This window comes from Pan troglodytes, chromosome 7 (genome assembly GCF_028858775.2).
Source record: "Pan troglodytes isolate AG18354 chromosome 7, NHGRI_mPanTro3-v2.0_pri, whole genome shotgun sequence".
In the NCBI taxonomy this organism is placed as follows: Eukaryota; Metazoa; Chordata; class Mammalia; order Primates; family Hominidae; genus Pan; species Pan troglodytes.
The window spans coordinates 106,514,837-106,535,000 of NC_072405.2; the positions used below are offsets into that span (position 1 = coordinate 106,514,837).

At 43.8% G+C, this 20,164-nt stretch overlaps 1 protein-coding gene across 1 annotated transcript in view; it reads left to right on the top strand.

Moving 5' to 3' along the window:
• The window catches only part of PTDSS1 (phosphatidylserine synthase 1), a 72,924-nt gene that overhangs the window by 33,788 nt on the left and 18,972 nt on the right, over positions 1-20,164 (top strand). The window contains exons 6-9 of the mRNA XM_519868.8: positions 4,239-4,390; positions 8,629-8,770; positions 11,030-11,142; positions 14,109-14,174. Coding sequence (XP_519868.2) covers positions 4,239-4,390; positions 8,629-8,770; positions 11,030-11,142; positions 14,109-14,174 — 473 coding nt within the window. The remainder of the gene's footprint in view (positions 1-4,238; positions 4,391-8,628; positions 8,771-11,029; positions 11,143-14,108; positions 14,175-20,164) is intronic.

Below are 20,164 nucleotides of genomic sequence, written 5' to 3' on the forward strand. Positions count from 1 at the left end.
TTAATAAAGTGTACCTCTGTCCTGCAAGTCTTAAAGAGAAACAAATGAAATAAAGCTAAAGAATGAAGTTAAAATTCCAAGTAAGACAAATAAATGGGAATGAGGAGATCTGCTTAGAATTCAATAGATCAGTTGACCTACTAACTAGCTTCCAGTTTGAGATAATAGAATTGTGTGTTCAAGTACTATAAGAGCATCCAGGGTATTTGGTAGCTGCAAAATGGATTCCAAATGTTAGCTCTAATATGTCAGTAATCAAAAGTTTGTTGCATTTACTTAATAAAAGAGTTACAGTCTTGAAAAACTATAGCAAAATGAAATTTTGGGAACTAACTCATTATTGTTCTTTTATTATGAATCATTCCCAGTGAACAGAATTCAGCCACATGCGCAGTATACTTCTCCATGCTCATCATTGTCCTGACCCTAACTTAGAGACATGTGCCAACTAGATGTGGCTTCTGTTAATGTGCCTCTCACTGTTCTGGAGGCCAGAAGTCCAAGATCAAAGCGTCGGCAGGACTGGTTCCCCCTGGGGCCTTTTGGAGCATTTTTTTCAGGCTCCTTCTCTATCTTTGTGGTTTGCTGGCAGTCGTGGTCCCTGGGCTTGTTGATGCATGACCCCTTCGTGGTCACGTGGCATTCTCCCTGTGCGTGTCTGAGCCTTCATGGTGTTCTGTTTTTTTTTGTTTTGTTTTGTTTTTGCGACAGAGTCTCGCTCTCGCCCAGGCTGGAGTGCAGTGGCGCGATCTCGGCTCACTGCAAGCTCCGCCTCCTGGGTTCACGCCATTCTCCTGCCTCAGCCTCCCGAGTCACTGGAACTACAGGCGTGTGCCACCACGCCCAGCTAGTTTTTGGTATTTTTAGTAGAGACGGGGTCTCACCATGTTAGCCAGGATGGTCTCAATCTCCTGTCCTTGTGATCTGCCCACCTCAGCCTCCCAAAGTGCTGGGATTACAGGCGTGAGCCACTGTGCCCAGCCCCATGTGTTCTTTTTCATAAGGACACAAGAGCATTCCCTTTTATAAGGACACAAGTCATATTGGATTAGCAGCTCACTGTACTGCCTATGATCTCATCTTAACAAAGTACCTCTCCAATGACTATCTCCAAATAAGCTCAAATTCTGAGGTATTGGAGGTTAGGGCTTCAACATAGGAGTTTTGAGAGGACACAATTCAACTGATCCATAATAGTGCCCAACACTTTACATATGCCTTCTAAGTCCTCACAACAAACCGGGAAAGGCGGTGCATATAGGTTCTCACTGTACAGATGGGGGATCCGGAGTGCACAGCCTTGCTTCCTTAGGTGAGTTAGGATTGGATTCCAGATGTGAAGCCCACGTTCCTGCCCTTATACCACATTCCACCTCTGAATTCCAAGTGTCTTTGGAACCCGGCCGCTGCATAGGCTTGTGTCAGGCACCTGGCCCTTGTCGGCCTCGCTTGCTTCCCCCTTGCACTGCAGACTGGGCATCTGCTGTACCTTCTTTCCCTGCTTCCCAGTGCCTGTGGTCACCAGGCCCTATAGAGTTCTGTAGAGTCTTCTAAGCACCCAGTCGTCCATTGACGTCTCTTCAGACCTCTGCTCCCACCTGTCTCTAATCCATGGTCATCTCTGTCAGAATTGCTTGTCTCTTCACTATTTATTGCCAAATGATCCTCTTTAGACCCCACCAGACCAAGGCTCTTTCCTACTCAGAGCTCTTTAGTGTTTGTCCATTACTCTGTTTTTTTTTGAGATGGAGTCTTGCTTTGTCACCCAGGCTGGAATGCAGTGGTGCGATCTTGGCTCACTGCAACCTCCACCTCCTGGGCTCAAGCGATTCTCTTGCCTCAGCCTCCCAAGTAGCTGAGATTACAGGCATGTGCCACCACACCCAGCTAACTTTTTATTTTTAGTAGAGATGGGGTTTCGCCATGTTGGCCAGGCTGGTCTCTAACTCCTGACCTCAGGTGATCCACCTGCCTCAGCCTCCCAAAGTGCTGAGATTACAGGTGTGAACCACCGTACCAGGCCTCCATTACTCTTAAAATAGAATCCAAACTTCCAACCCTGCCTACGAGGCTCCAGGTTCACCGGCCCCTGCCTGCAGCCTCACCCTCATCATGCCTCATTTTTGCCCTCAGTGCTGCAGCCGCCTCTGCTGTCTTCCCCACCACAGAGTCCTCCCTGCTGCTCCTCCCTCTTTTCTTGCCCTTCACCTGCTAACAAGCTGTCTCCAGAGCTCAGCTCTGGAAGGCTTTCCCTGCCCCTCAAGTAACTGTGCTCCATCTTCATACAGCTGGAAATAGAACACCTTGCCACTCTCCTTTGAAATGCTCCTCATGTGTTAGACACTCGATAAGTGTCTCTTCTGCTAATCCTTGTGCCTCAAGAGGGCAGGGCCCATGCCTGTGTATTCCCAGACCCAAGGACTTTGCCTTATACATGGCAGATGCTCCACAAATCTGTAGTGAATGAAAGAATGCAGCCCCCTCCTCCTTGGGCTTGGATCTATCGGGGGCTCCTCTCACCCCCAGAACCTGGTACCTTCCAGGAAAGTTCCTTAGGCTGGAGGATGTCCTCCACATTCCCACTTTCTCTTGCATAGTTTTCTTTCAGCAAATATGTGTCATTGACTTCTGCTGAAGTTTCTCCCTTCCCTCTCTAAGGGCAAGAGTTAAGGCTCCATCTCGTGGCTTGGAACCTGGGAATACACTTCAAGGGTAGTACCAGGCCCCCGGGGTTAATAATGCAGCCACAAGCCATCTCATGCAGCAGCTACTCTGTAGCTTCTTGACAGCAGGTTCATTAAGAACAAAAAATTCCTCATATTTATAATTTGTTTATAGCTTACAAAATGCTTTCATGAATACTGTTTTATCTTTGCAGTATTTATTATATTACTTCAAAGGTTTGTAATTACAGGCTTGTCTCTTTCCAGAGAACTCCCAGGCATTGTCTTAGTAATTTCACCTTTTTACATTGGGCCTTCACACGGCAGGGCATGCTGTTCTGAACACAGTGGATATGCCCTTTGTTTTGGACAAAACAACTTGATTTCCAGAGAACTTCTGTTCTACCCTTGATCTTACTGTTTCCTCTTCCTGGAATGCCCGCATCTTCATCTCCATCTCATGAAATCAGTCATTCTTGTCCTTAATGTTCCCCCTCCAATATGTCTTTCTTGCAGAAGCCCTCTCCAGGAAAGTTCCAGAGGCCAAAGGAACCTTCAGCCTCAGTCAGAATGAATGTTTTTTTCCACCATACTCCATTTATGTCACCATTGTAACACTTTCCTCAGTCTACCATATTTTGTGGTTCTGGTTATCTGGATAAACATCTGATCCCAGCACTTTGGGAGGCTGAGGCAGGCGGATCATGAGGTCAGGAGTTCGAGACCAGCCTGGCCAACATGGTGAAACTCTGGCTCAACTAAAAATACAAAAATTAGCCGGGCATGGTGGTGTGTGCCTATAATCCCAGCTACTTGGGAGGCTGAGGCAGGAGAATTGCTTGAACCCGGGAGGCAGAGGTTGCAGTGAGCCGAGATCGCACCACTGCACTCCAGCCTGGGCAACAGAGCAAGACTCTGTCTCAGAAAAAAAAAAAAAAATACAACATCTGACACCTCTCCTTGAAATCAAGACCCTTGACTTCCTTTTCTCTCACCACCTTGCACATCATGGGAACTTAATAAAAGATTGTCATCATTGTGAATCAGTTGGTGTGAGATTTCCTATTAAGCTGTCATGCTTCCTACATCGTGTCATCAAGAGCTAACTGTTCTTTTACAGCTTACTCACTGTTTTACCTAAATATCTAGGGGATATTTTTGAAATGCACAACTTGAATTCTCAAGCTGCTAATTTTGAGAATTATGACAATGCTTTGTTGTCGGGGTTGGAAACTTTTCTCCTTTTCCCCTCCCAGATCCTTGTCATGTTGTCATTAGCCAAGGTAATTAATTGGTAGTATTTTTCAAGAGAGACCATTCTTTCTTTAAAAGCCCTGTGTCAAAAAGAGAAGAGCTGTTTGGATATGTGCTGTTTGTTTGCAAACCATCTGCAATATAAAAAACAAGAAACAGATTGCAGAACCTGTTACTGTTGGTTATTTTCTGTACATTAGGAAAAAATGAAATGTCAACAACTTCTTCTAAAATAATGTATTGTTAAAAAGGAAATCTATCTATCTGCATGGTACCCCAGTTTTGTTTATTTTTCCAACCATGGGCTCTTGTGTTTCTCAGCTCTTCTTCATGCATCTCCTCCCCAATTTTGCCGAGTGCTGGTGGGATCAAGTCATTCTGGACATCCTGTTGTGCAATGGCGGTGGCATTTGGCTGGGCATGGTCGTTTGCCGGTTTTTAGAGATGAGGACTTACCACTGGGCAAGCTTCAAGTGAGTTACCTTCTTTTTGGATATTAGTCACAGTTTTTCATGATATATATTTAATTGTTTTGGTAGGAATCCATTTTAGTATGATCTTTGACGATAAGGAATAAATTCCATGTTAATAACTGAAACTCATAAATGATTATAAACCTGATTTCAAGCATTTGTCCAGAAAATGCTCAATCATTTATGATTTTCTCTTTCTCACCCTATGTATTCAGGGGGTCCTAACACCATCGTCCTAATTCAAAAGATTTCTCAAATCCACCCCCACTCTTTTTTATCCCGACTGCCTCAGCCTTCATTCAGACTCCCATCCCTGGATCAATTCATCTCTGTTTCCAGGTTAAGTCCTCCAGTCCTTCCCACACCATTGCTTGAGTGATCTTTTTAAGAACATCAGATTCATCATGTCATTCCCCTGTGATGGCTTCTCATGGTCTTTGGTCATGGTCAATACATCCATTACCCCAGTAGGGAGATCCTTTCTCTACACCCTCCCAGGCAACCGAGAGTCTGTTTGTGCACATGCTCCCCTCTCTTCACCTGAGATTTGGCCTGTGTACCCATAGGCCAGCCTGATCATCCTTTTCTTTGCTGACTTAGCTCACTTGCCACCCAGGAAGTTCTCTGAATAGTTTTAAGTTGCATGCCCCACTATGCTTCCAGTAGAGGACAGTCATACCGCCGGCATTGCTTTATCCTGCTTTGTTAAACTTGCTTCTCATTTTGCAGCACGAATCATGCCATTGATAAGGAAGAATAATGGTACTGATAATGAAAGTTGTGGTTGCTTCAATTGTGTTTAAAACTTTGTTTACTCTATATAACAAAATAGCATTTTCCCACATCATTAAATATTCTTCTAAAACATGATTTTAAAGGGCTTCTTTGTACTTCAACATGTGGATAAACCATGTAGTATTTAACCAGTTCCATTTTATGGTCCTTTAGTTGTTTCAAAGTTTTTGCTTTCATAAAGAAGACTGGAGTGATCATTCTTGGACATATATCTTAGTGTGCATCACCTTTTTTTGGTAAATAAATTCTTAGAAATAGAGTGTACCAATTTGTAATCTCACCTATAATATATATGTATATCCATTTCACTATTTCCTTGAACTGCATTTTTAAACCTTTGTCAAATTTATCACACATAAAATTGTGTGATACTGGATTTCTATCAATTTCTATTGGATTTACCCTCTTTTATTTGTGCTTTCTACAGATTAAGCTAATTAACACCTTGCCATAAATGTGACTTTATTTTCCATTTTGTCACCCCCTTTTTTTTGTTTGTTTTATTGAGATGGAGTCTTGCTCTGTCACCCAGGCTGCAGTGCAGTGGTACAATCTCGGCTCGCTGCAGCCTCCGCCTCTCGGGTTCAAGCAATTCTCCTGCCTCAGCCTCTCAAGTAGCTGGGACTTCAAGCGCGTGCCACCACGCCTGGCTGGTTTTTGTTTTTAGTAGAGATGGGGTTTCACCATGTTGGCCAGGCTGGTCTCGAACTCCTGACCTCAGGTGATCACCCGCCTCAGCATCTCAAAGTGTTGGGATTACAGGCGTGAGCCACTGTGCCCAGCCTGTCATCCCCTTTTAAACTAGTTTGTGGTGGATTTTTTATTTAAACATCAAAAATACTGTTAATCTTTTTGTTTAGGTAAATATTAACCAGTATTTTCTTCTAGTTCTTTTGTTTGTTTGTTTGTTTGTTTTTGTTTTTTTCGAGATGGAGTTTCACTCTTGTTGCCCAGGCTGGAATGCAATGGCACAATCTCGGCTCACTGCAACCTCCGCCTCCCAGGTTCAAGCGATTTTCCTGCCTCAGCCTCCCGAGTAGCTGGGATTAGCCACCACGCCCGGCTAACTTTTTTTTTGTATTTTAGGAGAAACGGGGTTTCTCTGTGTTGGTCAGGCTGGTCTCGAACTTCTGACCTCAGGTGATCCGCCCGCCTCAGCCTCCCAAAGTTCTGGGATTACAGGCGTGAGCACCGTGCCCAGCCTTTCTTCTAGTTCTTTAGTGGTTTTACTTGTTTTAAGTATTTAATCTGTCTCAAATTTATTTTGGTATATGATGTGAGGAGGAGATTTCACAATGTTTTTGCCATTGGTTAACCAGTTTTCCCCATCCCTTTTATTACTAAACCTTTCTTTAGTCACTGACTTGCAAGGACACTTTTTAATATATTTAATTTTAATTCTTATTTTTATGTATTTGTTTTTTTGAGACAGAGTCTTGCTCTGTCACCCAGGCTGGAGTGCAGTGGTGCAATCTCAACTCACTGCAGTCTCCACTTCCCAGGTTTAAGCAGTTCTCCTGCATCAGCCTCCCCAGTGCCTGTAATCCCCAGGTGGGATTACAGGCATGCACCACCACACCCAGCTAATTTTTGTATTGTTAGTAGAGACAGGGTTTCTCCATGTTGGCCAGGCTAGTCTCGAACTCCCAATCTCAGGTGATCTGCCTTACTCGGCCTCCCAAAGTGCTGGGATTACAGGTATGAGCCACCATGCCCAGCCACTTTTTAATATATTTAAGGCAGCATTTAACCTAATAAAAATAGTAGCCATGCTTCAAGTATTGCTCCAAGCAAGCTTCACAAGCAGTATCTCATTTGAGCCTTGAATCAGTCCTGAGGGTAGACACTGTTATTCTCTTCAGTTTAGGAATGGTGTGATACTGAGGCTTAGGTTTAGTAATTTGCCTAAGGACACACAGCTAGCAAGCAGCTGAGTCTGAATTTGCACCAGGATGTCTGCTTTCCTTGTTGTTGTTGTTGTTGTTGTTGTTGTTGTTGTTGTTGAGGCAGAGTCTCACTCTGTCACCTAGGCTGGAGTGCAGTGGCACAATCTTGGCTCACTGCAACCTCTGTCTCCCAGGTTCAAGTGATTCTCCTGCCTCAGCCTCCCAAATAGCTGGGACTGCAGGCACCCGCCACCACACCTGGCTAATTTTTGTATTTTTAGTAGAGACAGGGTTTCACCATGTTGGCCAGGCTGATCTCAAACTCCTGACCTCAAGTGATCTGCCGGCCTCAGCCTCCCAAAGTGCTGGGATTAGAGGCGTGAGCCACCATGCCTGGCCTCAGGATGTCTGCTTTCTTGAACACTGCTACAGTATACTTCCTTGTTTTCTTATGTTTATTCTTGAAATTTGACTTCAGAATCATTTTGTCAAGTTCCCACGACATAAACCCAACTAATAAACAACAACAAAAAATCCTATTGGTGGTTTTTTTAAAGTAATATTAAATGTATAAATGAATACAGATTAAGTTGAATTAACCTCTTTGCTGTATTAAATATTCTGATTCTTGATCACGCTGCATCTCTCTTTATTCCCATTTTCTTCTCAGTCTTTCTATGCACTTTGCTATTTTTACAGTACAAGTCTTTTGTAGTTCTTGTTTATTTTTGGATAGTCTCTATTTTTTGCTGCCAGTGTGCCACAGATCTTCTTGCTGTGATGTTTTCTCAATACGAGTTTGTTGGTGGATAGGTGGGTGGATGAAGGAACAGCCCTGGTTTCCTATCACTCTCCCTGCTCCCACCCACTAGAACGGAAGGCCTGACTGGTTGGTGCTTGTGCCTCCAACCACTTAGCACAATGTTGGAGACGTAAAAGTTCATGATATAAATATTTGTGGAATTAAAGACTCTTTACCAGTTATTAAATAGTATTTATTATACCTTGGGTTTTGGCTCTCCTGGACTAGTACAGGGAGGGCTGGAATCTGCACCCACTCCTCATGCTGAGTGTGCCAGCCACTTGCTGTCTCTGGGCCTTAATGTCTGCATTTGTAAACTGTAGGACTGTTTCGTTCTTTCATGGGTGTGTGAAACTTTTAATTGAGTGATTTCGAGGATGCAAATGAAGAAAGGTTAAATATCACTGTTCATCAACCCAAAATGTTTACTGCTCTGGGGAAGAAATAGGGTAAAGAAGTGTTGTGGGTGATGCAAGAATATGGAGTGTGTGCAGTTTTACATGGGAGACAAGCAGTGGGAGAACAGTCTCCTTGCTGCCCTGTGCCTGTCATCAATGAGATTCCCCATTGAGTGTGCTTCTGTCACCTGCTTTACCTGTATAGAGAGACCTTTGAGACACAATTCAAATAAAAAGCAGTCTCTTTGTCCTGAGCATTTATTATAAAAATCATCAGCGCACAGGATTTTTTTCTTGTGCTTTGTTTTCCCCCTGCGTTATCTCTGGATTTTCACTGGAGCCATTCTCTTCTTACAGGGACATTCATACCACCACCGGGAAGATCAAGAGAGCTGTTCTGCAGTTCACTCCTGCTAGCTGGACCTATGTTCGATGGTTTGACCCCAAATCTTCTTTTCAGAGAGTAGCTGGAGTGTACCTTTTCATGATCATCTGGCAGGTATTTTTTCAGATGCCCAGAAGTTGGGAGGAAAACAAAAACTAAAATAAAAACTTTTTAGGAATTTAGAGTTAACGTTAGTTTACATTGCTTTTCAGCTCCATACTTTACAAGATATAATATTCTGCAGCTGGCATGTAGAATAATTAAGCAAAGTGATATTGTTATGCCTAAGGTCTTGCCTCATTTTGAAGACAGTTTTAAAATATGGATCTTTGAATTACAAATTAGAAACAGATTAGATTCCGTGAAATAATTTGTGTCTAGCATCCATCATCCAATGAGTTAGGCATTGGATTGCTTTTTAGAATGATCATTTTCAAGACCAAAGGAACAAATGAGAAGGCTTTTCTTACATTCCTAATTCAGTGTTTATTGGTTAAAATTGTTCCTCAGCTGTTACCACTTTGGGTAATCTGTAGGGTGCTAAATGAGTGCTGGGGAATTGGAGCCTTTTGCTGAGTCCTCCAGAGTGTTGTCCTCCATGGAGAGAAGCTGTATTTCCAAGTGGCCCACTTCACGACGGAAGTGATTCTGACAGCCCAGGGTCTTGGCAAAAGATTATCAAGCATCTGTGTTTCTGAGAGACAGCAATTTTTTCTGATGCTCCTGGCCCCAGGTTGTTTCACAACTTTTGGAAAGTAGCCAAGGGAAACCAGCTTTTGCCTGAAGAGGATCTTTCAGAGTCATCAGAAATTATGTTTTGGACACATAAACACAAAATACTCCCAACATAAGGAAAAAATTAGCAGATGTCACTTTTAGGACAGACGATCTTCCTTGTTCACACAGAGACAATGCCCATCGCAATAAATGAAGTTTATGCATACAGAAGTGTACGTGAATAGTTAAGTAAGTAATCACTGTGGTTTGGAGAGGTCAGTATCTTTAAAAACAGGACTGTAGATGGATTGGGATTAAGCTTTGCCTTATCAGGCCCAATGTCACGGAAAGCAGAAGCTTTCTTTTATTACAAGGAGGAATGATTGGATGTGTCAAGGAGAGTAGTATAGTGCCGTTAGGATGGAACCACCTGGTGGTATGCGATGGAGCACACTGTTCCCATGAGTGTGAGCCCTGCGCTGGGATCAGCTTTCCATATGTGATATTAATTAGACTATTTTTTATTTTGTGTCCTTGAAGTCAGTGCTATGGGAAAACAACATGCATTTTGTGGAATTGTAATGAACCTGCCAGTCTATGTACTGTGTTCTCCTAGCACAGTGACCGTTCCATAATCTCCACCCCTTGCTTGCTACCTGGAGCTGGGCTCTAGGCAGAGAGCAGCCACATCCCAGCCACAAGATATTTTGTGCTACTCATGATGAACTGCATGAGGATGCTAACCTCAGGGAAAAGTACTACTGCTCCCAGCTGAAACTTGGACCAACCCTTCATACCTACTTTTAAGGACTGCCTTTGGTAGAGGATCTGCTCTGTCCCAGGCGTGTGCTGCACGAGTCCATCGTCATCTCTCAGATGTGTCTCCAGCTTGTTTTTTTGCTTTTTTTTTGAGACGGAGTTTTACTCTTGTCACCCAAGTTGGAGTGCAATGGCGTGATCTCGGCCCACTGCAGCCTGCAACCTCTGCCTTCCAGGCTCAAGCAATTCTCCTGTCTCAGCCTCCTGAGTAGCTGGGATTACAGGCGCCCACCACCATGCCTGTTTGTATTTTTAGTAGAGATGAGATTTCACCATGTTGGCCAGGCTGGTCTCAAACAACTTACCTCAGGCGATCTGCCCGCCTCGGGCTCCCAAAGTGCTGGGGTTACAGGCATGAGCCACCGTGCATGGCCTCAAGCCTCTTTTGATTGTTAAAGAGCTTACTTATCTACGTTTGAAATTCTGTTAGACCTGGCCTGATTTCTGTAAGGCAGCATAGGTGTTCTCTGGCACAGGTTTGCTTTCATGACTTCTGTATGCTCAAAGCATTTCTCTCCCAACTATCCCAGTGGATCACATGTGTGAGCTGAGTAACAATCATACAAACCAGGAAACATGACAAATAGCTGATAATCCTGTTCCCCTATGTGCCCATCCACCACCCCTGCCACCTCTCCCTGGGCCTCCAGTTGCTCCCTGCCCATAATGTACTGGCTGTTAACTAGTTTGAATAGCAATCCTTGGAAGACCACATCTATTCTCTGAAAATGCTTTGAACATACCAATTATTTCTAATTGTAGAATGTCTATTTAAGGAATAGAGGATTTTGAATTAGCATGAGGTACCAGGTTGACTAATTTCTCCGTCTTTTTCAGCTGACTGAGTTGAATACCTTCTTCTTGAAGCATATCTTTGTGTTCCAAGCCAGTCATCCATTAAGTTGGGGTAGAATTCTCTTTATTGGTGGCATCACGGCTCCCACAGTGAGGTAATTCTGCACAAGCCTGACTGTCATATGAGAACATTAACTTGCTTTAGATTGTCCTGTTTAGCATAAGGAAAGTCACATAAACTAGCAGATTTTCCATGAAAATACCATCGTAAAGAATTGTACATCCAGAATATGACGAAAATGTTTTGTTCTCAGATGTCAGTAACATTAACCAGACATTTAAAAAGAGAAGCACTTGATCAGCACCACACCAATAGTACTATTCATTATTATCAGATTCCTTTACAGTCTTGGACTGCCGATCTTTTTTTCTCCTATAACATCATATTAGAAAAAAATAACAGCATAGTGATGCTGAGTTTTTTAAAAATGAGATTACTGGAAAAATGCAAACGTTTTTATGGTAGAACTGAAGTCATAAATGACATTATTTTTTGAATGAGACTTTCAGCTTTTTCAGACCCAATTAATTTAATTTCCTTTTAAAAAGGCCCTTCCTGTAGTCCTCCAGGACAACTGAGATAAGCTTGGGTGTTCCCGCCATTATTCCCCTGGATTAATGTGGGGCCCTAGAGGTGAGGCTTATTCAGACACCATCCCTCAAGTAGACTGGGCCCAGTGCAGTTCAAAGCAAGCATTTTCATTTGTTTCATTTTTCCTATTTAGAAATGGCATTTGAGTTTTATAACTAATACGGAATACTGGCATTAATGAGTAGCAACACCAAAGATCTGCCAAAGGTACAAATATAATTTAAGCAGTTAAAAGAGTTAGCTTTTCAGAAGCTGTAAGATTGTTTATTCCATTATTTTTAATGTGCTTGCAAACCCCATAAGCAGCGGGCCTCACTTGCCAAGGACAGTAGATCTATACCTTGGTCAAACAGACCTTCCAGCCAGCACCTCTTCTTGTCATCATTCATTATTACCAAAAAAAAAAAACCTCCAGATCCTGGATTCAACAAATCAAGTAAGACATGTCCAAGTCCTGAGGAGTTAAGCCTAACATTCCCATCTGTTCTTTTTGTTATGACCAAAATGGAAAAGAAGAGTAAGCCAGCAGCCCTTTGAAACTTCGTAGATTAGTGGTCTATTGCAGTCATTATCTCATAAATCCTGTTTTTTCTTAATGGTTTAGAGTCCCCATTTAAAATGTAATTTAATTTGAGACTTTATAATTTTTTTCAGGAAAGATTCACCGCAGCTCTTTCATAAAATTAAGACCAATCAATAAAGTCAGTAAGAATGGAAAGAATTTTCTTCTTAGAACAAAATAGCAAATCGTATATGATTTATCATGAAATTTCAGTACTAAACATTCCAAAATAAAAACTAGACACTAAAAATCCAACGTTTTGAACTTTTGAGAGATCCTCAAAATTTTACAATGCCCTATGGATTTCTCCACAACTCTCTTTGTTTAAAAAATCAGACACTTCCTGTGCCCTTACACTGTTTGAGGCAGTTCCCATGTAAGGAGTTTCTTTGACAAGTTACTCGGAAAGATGGATGTGCTGCTAATGGATTTTAACACAGCCACCCCATTTAGCAAATGTTAGGTCCCGAGAGGAGAGAGAGTTTAGAGGCTTCAGTGTAAATCCTAACATCTCCAGCTTCTTCCTTTTTTATTAGACTTTCACACACATCTGCTTTGAGAAGATATTTGAGTGAACATGCTTTTAATCTGATACTATAAAGTACAATATAAGGATGGGTCCAGTTAGAGTGTAAAGTAGCTAAAATGATCAAGACATGTTAGGTCATGACAATATGAAGTTAGAGGAAAAGCTACATTCTTTATAATTAGAATTCTTCACTCTGGTCTTTGGGGTGAGACGACAGTAGTTTATACATGAGCTTCAGGTATTCGTGAATCCTCTGAACTTTAATGCAAAGTGTTATGCCTTTCTTTCATCAAATCCTCAAAGAGTCAGTGACCCCAAAAAGATGATGAGTTCCTGGTTCAGGTGCTACTGCTGAAGGGGTAGATTGAGTTTCAGGGGTACTTATAAGACTCCAAGCCATGCTGTCCCACCAGAGGCCACTCACCACGTGTGGCTATTGAGCACTAGGGATGTGGTCACTCCGCAATGAAATGTGCCGTGCATGGAAACTGCACACCAGACTTTGAAGAGTCAGGGCCAAAACAGAATATAAAATACCTCATTATAATGTTTTAATATATTTGTTTAAATATTAGTTTAACATATTAATAAAATGGATTTTATATGTTCCTTTTTACTTTTTTAACATGTCTACTGGAGAATTTAAAATTGCATTTATGGCTTGCATTATATTTCTACCGGATGGTGCTGTTCTGAGCCTTTCAACACCATGTCATTGCCTGTTTTTTTTCTGAACTTGTCAGTAACATTCCAAGTCATTGGCATTCAGTGGCAGTGAGGTATAGCTGGGGTCCCATTCCAGTTTCTGAAAGCCAAAAATCTGTATATTTTTTGCCTGGTTACAATCAGCAAACTTTGTCCTGGAGAGAACCAGAGGAGACAACCAATGGACAGTGCTGCTCACTCTCTGGAGTCACCTCCACGGAGCTACACATGGAAACACCCACCTGGGGTTCCTTTGCAGTGCTGTGGAAGTCTTACCACTGAATCCAGACTGCCTTTGCCAATAATCTGGCTCTTTTTAGTGGTTTTTGTTTTTTTTTTAAGGCTAGTCAAGTGAAGCAGTGGGAGTGGAAAAAGAACAAAGAAATCTGTAAATGGTTGTGATCAGTTAGTTGTAAACACCCCGGCACTCAGACCAGACAAGAATCTGGCTCTTTAAATGATGCTCCCCTCCCTCCAGCCTAACCCAAACGCTGAATCTCTTACAGGAATGTTTTAACAGGCACTGGCTTTCTCTTCTCTTGAACAGAACTAGACCAGGCAGCCTGACATGGGACAAGGAGGGACGTTTTTTACTTTGTCAAAGTGATTTAATTATGTGCTGACTCGCTGGTCTTCCAGCAGCTCTCAATGAATTCCAACTTTGTTCTTTCAGACAGTACTACGCTTACCTCACCGACACACAGTGCAAGCGCGTAGGAACACAGTGCTGGGTGTTTGGGTGAGTAATCTGTTATTGTGGAGATTTAAAAACCACTTAAGCCCTAAATTTCTTTGGGTATTTCTTGACCCTGTGTTAAGAGCCTTTCAGTATAATTTTTCTATGAAGGCAGGTGGACAAGATTTTATATATCTATATCTATATACATATAGATATATCTTTTCATCTTTAATATTCCCTTTTCTGATTTAAGTTAAGAATAGTTACTTGGCAAATTATAAAACAAGAGTATAGAAATGGCTTTCTTATTTTGGCCGGGTGCAGTGGCTCACACCTGTAATCCTATCACTTTGGGAGCCCGAGGTGGGCGGATCACTTGAGCCCAGGAATTCGAGACTAACCTGGTCAACATGGCGAAACCCTGTCTCTACTAAAAGTACAAAAATTAGCTGGTTGAGGCTGAGGCAGGAGAATCGCTTGAACCCAGGAGGCTGAGGTTTCAGTGAGCCAAAGTCGCGCCACTGCACTGCACTCCAGCCTGGGCGATAGAGTGAGACTCCATGTTAAAAAACAAACAGACAAAAAGAAATGGATCTCTCTCTTTATTTTTTTTGAGATGGAGTCTCACTCTGTCCCAGGCTGGAGGGCAGTGGCATGATCTCGGCTCACTGCAACCTCTGCCTCCTGGGCTCAAGTGATTCTCCTGCCTCCGCCTCCCAAGTAGCTGGGATTACAGGTGTGCACCACCACACCCTACTAATTTTTGTATTTTCAGTAGAGACGGGGTTTCACCATGTTGGTCCGGCTGGTTTCTAACTCTGACCTCATGATCTGACCCCCTCGGCCTCCCAAAGTGCTGGGATTACAGGCATGAGCCACCGCACCCGGCCTTGGCTCTCTTTTTTTTTTTAAATAAATTAGGAAATCAGATGGTATTTCCCACAAACAACTCTGAGACTTTGTTTTATGAAATACATTAGAGAGAAAATGGATTGGTTGCATTCCTTCTGGATGTATCTTGAGTTTGGAATGCCATCCTGTCATGGGCCGACCCACACCCCATATTACTGTCACATCAAAAGAGCCCCTTGGAACAGCTGCTTGCTATATACTGAAGTATAATTTTATTGTTCCAAAGAGTACTAACATACAGCAGCATGGTCACAATGGTCTTGTTATAGATTCAAATGTTATATCTTTTTTTTTTCTTTTTGAGACGGAGTGTTCTGTCGCCAGGCTGGAGTACAGTGGCGTGATCTCGGCTCACTGCAACCTCCGCCTCCCAGGTTCAAGCGATTCTCCTGCCTCAGTCCCCCAAGTAGCTGGGACTACAGGCGCGTGCCACCACACCCAGCTAATTTTTGTATTTTTAGTAGAGATGGGGTTTCACCATGTTGGCCAGGATGGTCTCGATTTCTTGAACCTCGTGATCCACCCACCTTCTGCCTCCCAAAGTGCTGGGATTACAGGCTTGAGCCACTGCGCCCGGCCTCAAATGTTATATTTTAATTTATTATTTAACTGATGAGAAAGAGACCTTAGGTTATCTAGTTTAACCTCTTGCTGTTAAATGTGAGACCCTCTTGAATATCTCAAGTAAGTTGTTTTTCTACTTTACATCAGCAACAATTTACCATCCCATTTAGTGACTGAAATTCCAGAGACATCCAGCAAATCTATACATGAAGTTCAATCCCCAAGGTGGCTTAGCTTCAAGACCTAATCGAGGTTCTAAATGGAGTATGAGAGTATAAAGAAAAATTGAGGAAAACCCATTATAGAGAAGAAATTACTTTTCACAGATTTTTAAACAGGACATTCTTCCAATTAAAAAGTAATACATGCACAATGATAAAAATTCAGAAAAGGATCTAGAAGGAACTAAAGATCACCCAAAAAAGTCAACCATTTAGAGATAATCGTTGTTAATATTTTAATGTCATTCCTTTCCATTTTTCTGTGTATGTGTGTGTGTGTTTCCAGCTGTCATCTAGATTCTGAAGGGTGACATAGTTTTAAAGGCTAAAAATGTTGATACTCAGGTTAGATTTAGGCAGGTTCCTCCCGACCCTTAGAAGACTAAGGGCCATTGTCATTTGTTTCTCATAGGTTCTATGGTGTAAGCTGATTTTCTTACCCAAAGTGGTTTGTCGTAAAAGGTGATAAGATGGATTTGGTTTCCTTTGTTCATGATATAGCAGGAGGGAGAATTCACACATCTCCCAGATTTCTGACAGAGCAGAGGTGGCGCTCCCGCTTCATGTGTGAGGGCCCTGTGTACTGGAAGAAGGGATGTGGGCCCCTCCTTCTAAAGGATTGTCCAAGGAGGAAATGGTCTTTCCTTTTCCTGCATTTGAGCTCTTCTCTCCCACTCACACATTCTTTCCACGTGCATTTTGCTTTCATATTTAAAAGTCCTTAGCAAGGTCCTATTATTCTGCTGTGGAGTGGATTTTTTTTCCACAGAATTGTATCGATTTACGTGTTGAGGGAAATAAGTGGGTCAGAGAGAGAGGTCGCATCATGACAAAGTTTCTTTCTAATTGGACAGCCATGAAACACCATCCCCACGGTGGGAGAAACGGCAAAGGTAAACTCCACTATGGCGGCTCACGCCTGTAATCTCAGCAATCCAGGAGGCTGAGGTGGGAGGATCGCTTGACGCCCGGAGTTTGAGACTAGCCTGGGTAACATAGCGAGACGTTGTCTCCACAGAAAGTTTTTTAAGTTAGCCAGGCATGATGGCACACGCCTGTAGTCTGCTACTGTGGAGGCTGAGGCAGGAGGATCACTTGAACCCAGGATGTCAAGGAGGTCAAGCCTGCATTGAGCTATGATTGTGCCTCTGCACTCCCACCCAGATGACAGAGCAAGACCCTGTCTCTCTTTTTTTTTTTTTAAAAAAAAAGGAAAAAAGTAAACAATGCCAAAGAGTGGTAAACACTGCCCCAGAAAGTTGTGCCTTATTTGAAAGTGATTAAAATATAGTGAAATGCAAAGGAGAGATCACTGGGCTTCGTGTGCTTTACTGAGAATTGAGAACTCCCGAAACAGTGTGATACCGAGATTGAAGACTCTTGTGAGAACCAGTGAGCTATGCTGAAAAATAATGAAGCCCTCCTCATAAATCACACCCAGTGGATCCTCCTGTGTGCGTGAACAGCCGTGAGAGCTGCCCCCTGCACAGTCCACTGCCAGCCAGGGAAGGTGAAACAGGAGCCACAGCCTCCTGCTCTCCTGACCCCGGAGGCCACCCACTTCCTTCCTCTGCCCCAGCTCTACCTCCCCGCCATTTTGTCATTATTTCCTCTCCTATCAAAACAGAAAACACTGAAGTGTGTGGTTTCCTTTAATCACTAATAGCTGCTTTATAGCTTTCTTTTCACTAATTTTGGAATGATCTCAGACTTTGGTAAGGTGGAGAAATGAGAGGGAGCAGTGCCTTAAATAGTGACTTTCTGAATGTTGCCTTTTGGGAGGTAGAAAGGGGAAGGCAAAGGTCAAATAGGATCACCCGCCTGGGGTTCTTTCCCAGCACTCCACCCTTTTTCTCCTGAAGAGGGTACTTTCTCTTCTATAAAGATGGTATCCTCAAAATGTTTTTATGAATTACTTGCTATTGTAGCTAAATACATGTCATCCCTAACGGTTGTGCCATAGACTGAGCTTTTAAACCTTTTATACGAAAGGTGTTGCACTCAGCAGAGAGAGGGCGCCATCCAGCAAGGGAATGGGATCCCTAACAGAGAGAAAGCAGCCGTGTGGAAAGGTCGGCTGTTTCTCTATTTAGATGTCACATGATGTTCCTTCAGCTCGGTGGGAGTTTTGGGGCCAGACTGATGTAAACAAATTCTTCAGGTGTGGGGTTTATGTCATCTTTGTCTTTTCCCCATTCCACCCTGATTAGAATTGAGCTTCTCTGCCTCAAAAAGAGAGTATTGGCCCAGTTTAAATAGAAGCAGTGTTTTATCGCCTGGTCCTGGGAGGAAGGTGGCCAAGCGTCGGCTGAACAGCAGTGCACAGTTGCTTTTCCTCTTCCTGGGAGTGCATGGGGTGGGCCCTCGTGGGAGAGTGAGCCTACCCTGCCTGAGGGCCCAGGGCTGCATCCTGCCTCCCAGAGGCAGCCAGAGCTGCTCCTCACCCGACCAGTTTCCTCGCTGCCTGTGATCCCACCTCTGCTAATGTGTCCATCACAATAAGTTCCCACCTCTGCTGCTCTCCAAGGTCAGCTCCAAACCAGCCAGTCCTTTCCTCATCCTCTTCTTGGATCTTCTGCACAGTATCTGCCTTCTTGAAACTGTCCTCTTTCCTCTGCAATATCTGTCCTGTATTTCCTCTCACTTTTCTGTTTTCAGTTCCCTTTGCTGGCTTCCCATTCTACCCCTCTCTCCTCCTTACAATTTCTCATAATTGTGCTTTTGTTCTATTGTTCTTCCAGGCCCATAGTTCAGGCTTTCTTTCCTTTTAAATTTTATTTCTTTTGAGACAGGGTCTTGCTGTGTTGCCCAGGCTGGAGTTGAGTGGCAGTGATCACAGCTCACGGCAGCCTTGACCTCCCAGACTCAAGCAATCCTCCCACGTCAGCCTCCTAAGTAGCTGGGACTATAGGCACACACCACAATGTCCAGCTAATTATATTTTAGTTTTTGTAGAGACAGGGTTTCACCATGTTGCCCAGGCTGGTCTTGAACTCCTGGACTCAAGCAGTCCTCCCACCTTGACCTCTCAAAGTGATGGGATTACAGGCATTGGCCACGGCACGCAGCCTAGACTGTCTGTCTTAAGGGTAGATGCAACTATGAGCATGAGCTTCCTTCTAGGGAGAGGGTGCAAACACAGGGGAACAGATGTTGGGAGGGGGGTCCCTTCCCAGCACAGGGGAGTCACCGCCATCCTGCTGGTATAGCTTTATAGCCAGTTCCCCTTCTCCTCGTGACTGTGTCTGTTCATCCTCCCTTTATCTTGCCACACCCCACCCCCTGCACTCAAGTGCACCTCCACTGACATCTCAGAAGCTCTGACAGTAGTTACATTTGAGATGGAGTCTCACTCTGTCGCCCAGGCTGGAGTGCAGTGGTGCCATCTCGGCTCACTGCAAGCTCCGCCTCCTGGGTTCATGCCGTTCTCCTGCCTCAGCGTCCTGAGTAGCTGGGACTACAGGTGCCCGTCACCTCGCCTGGCTAATTTTTTGTATTTTTAGTAGAGACGGGGTTTCACCATGTTAGCCAGGATGGTCTCGATCTCCTGACCTCGTGATCCGCCCACCTCAGCCTCCCAAAGTGCTGGGATTACAGGCGTGAGCCACCACACCTGGCCTACAAAGCTTTTTTTTAGCAGCCGATCCCCTTTCTTCAAATGGCATCTTGCCCCAAATCCTACTAAGTATCTAAACGACTAAGCAGAACAGTTCTGGGTTTGCCACCCAAGACCCGCTTCTCCCCTTCCCTCCTTGTGCCGGGGATTCTTTGGAAGTTAGAAAGTTGACAGGAGCACAATAGGAATTGTATCTATTGTTTATGCCACACTTAGCTCTTGCTTCCTCCAAAAAGGTGTCTTTGCCCACCTTAATCAGAGCTAGAAGCTCACTCCTGAACTTGGAGGACCCTTCCTGGCATCCTGTGTGATTGTGTGGTCATTGAGTTAACATGGATACACATCTCATTTCCACTATTGGAGGCTGGGCCCTGGCTGCCAGGAGAGGGGGTCTCCCACACTCTGAGCCATCCAGGGATTGCTTGTGCAGCCATGGAGCAGTGCGTGTGGGATGCAGCAGCCAGGTACCCGGCCTCCATGTCCCTGGCATTGCTGTGGCATCCTCAGAATCCACGTGCAGGCTTGTTGGCAAGCCAAAATCTCTTCTGCTTCTCAAGTTTGGCTCATACACCCAGCTCACACACACGAGCCTAGAGCTTTCATGCCCCAGATTCCTACAACAACCCTGCCACCATGCCTGTTCCACTCAACTCACCGAAGAGCTCCTGACTCTGGGCTCTACATTAACATCATCTTTTTTCCCACATTGTGGAACTGGCTCCACAAGTCGGGGGTGC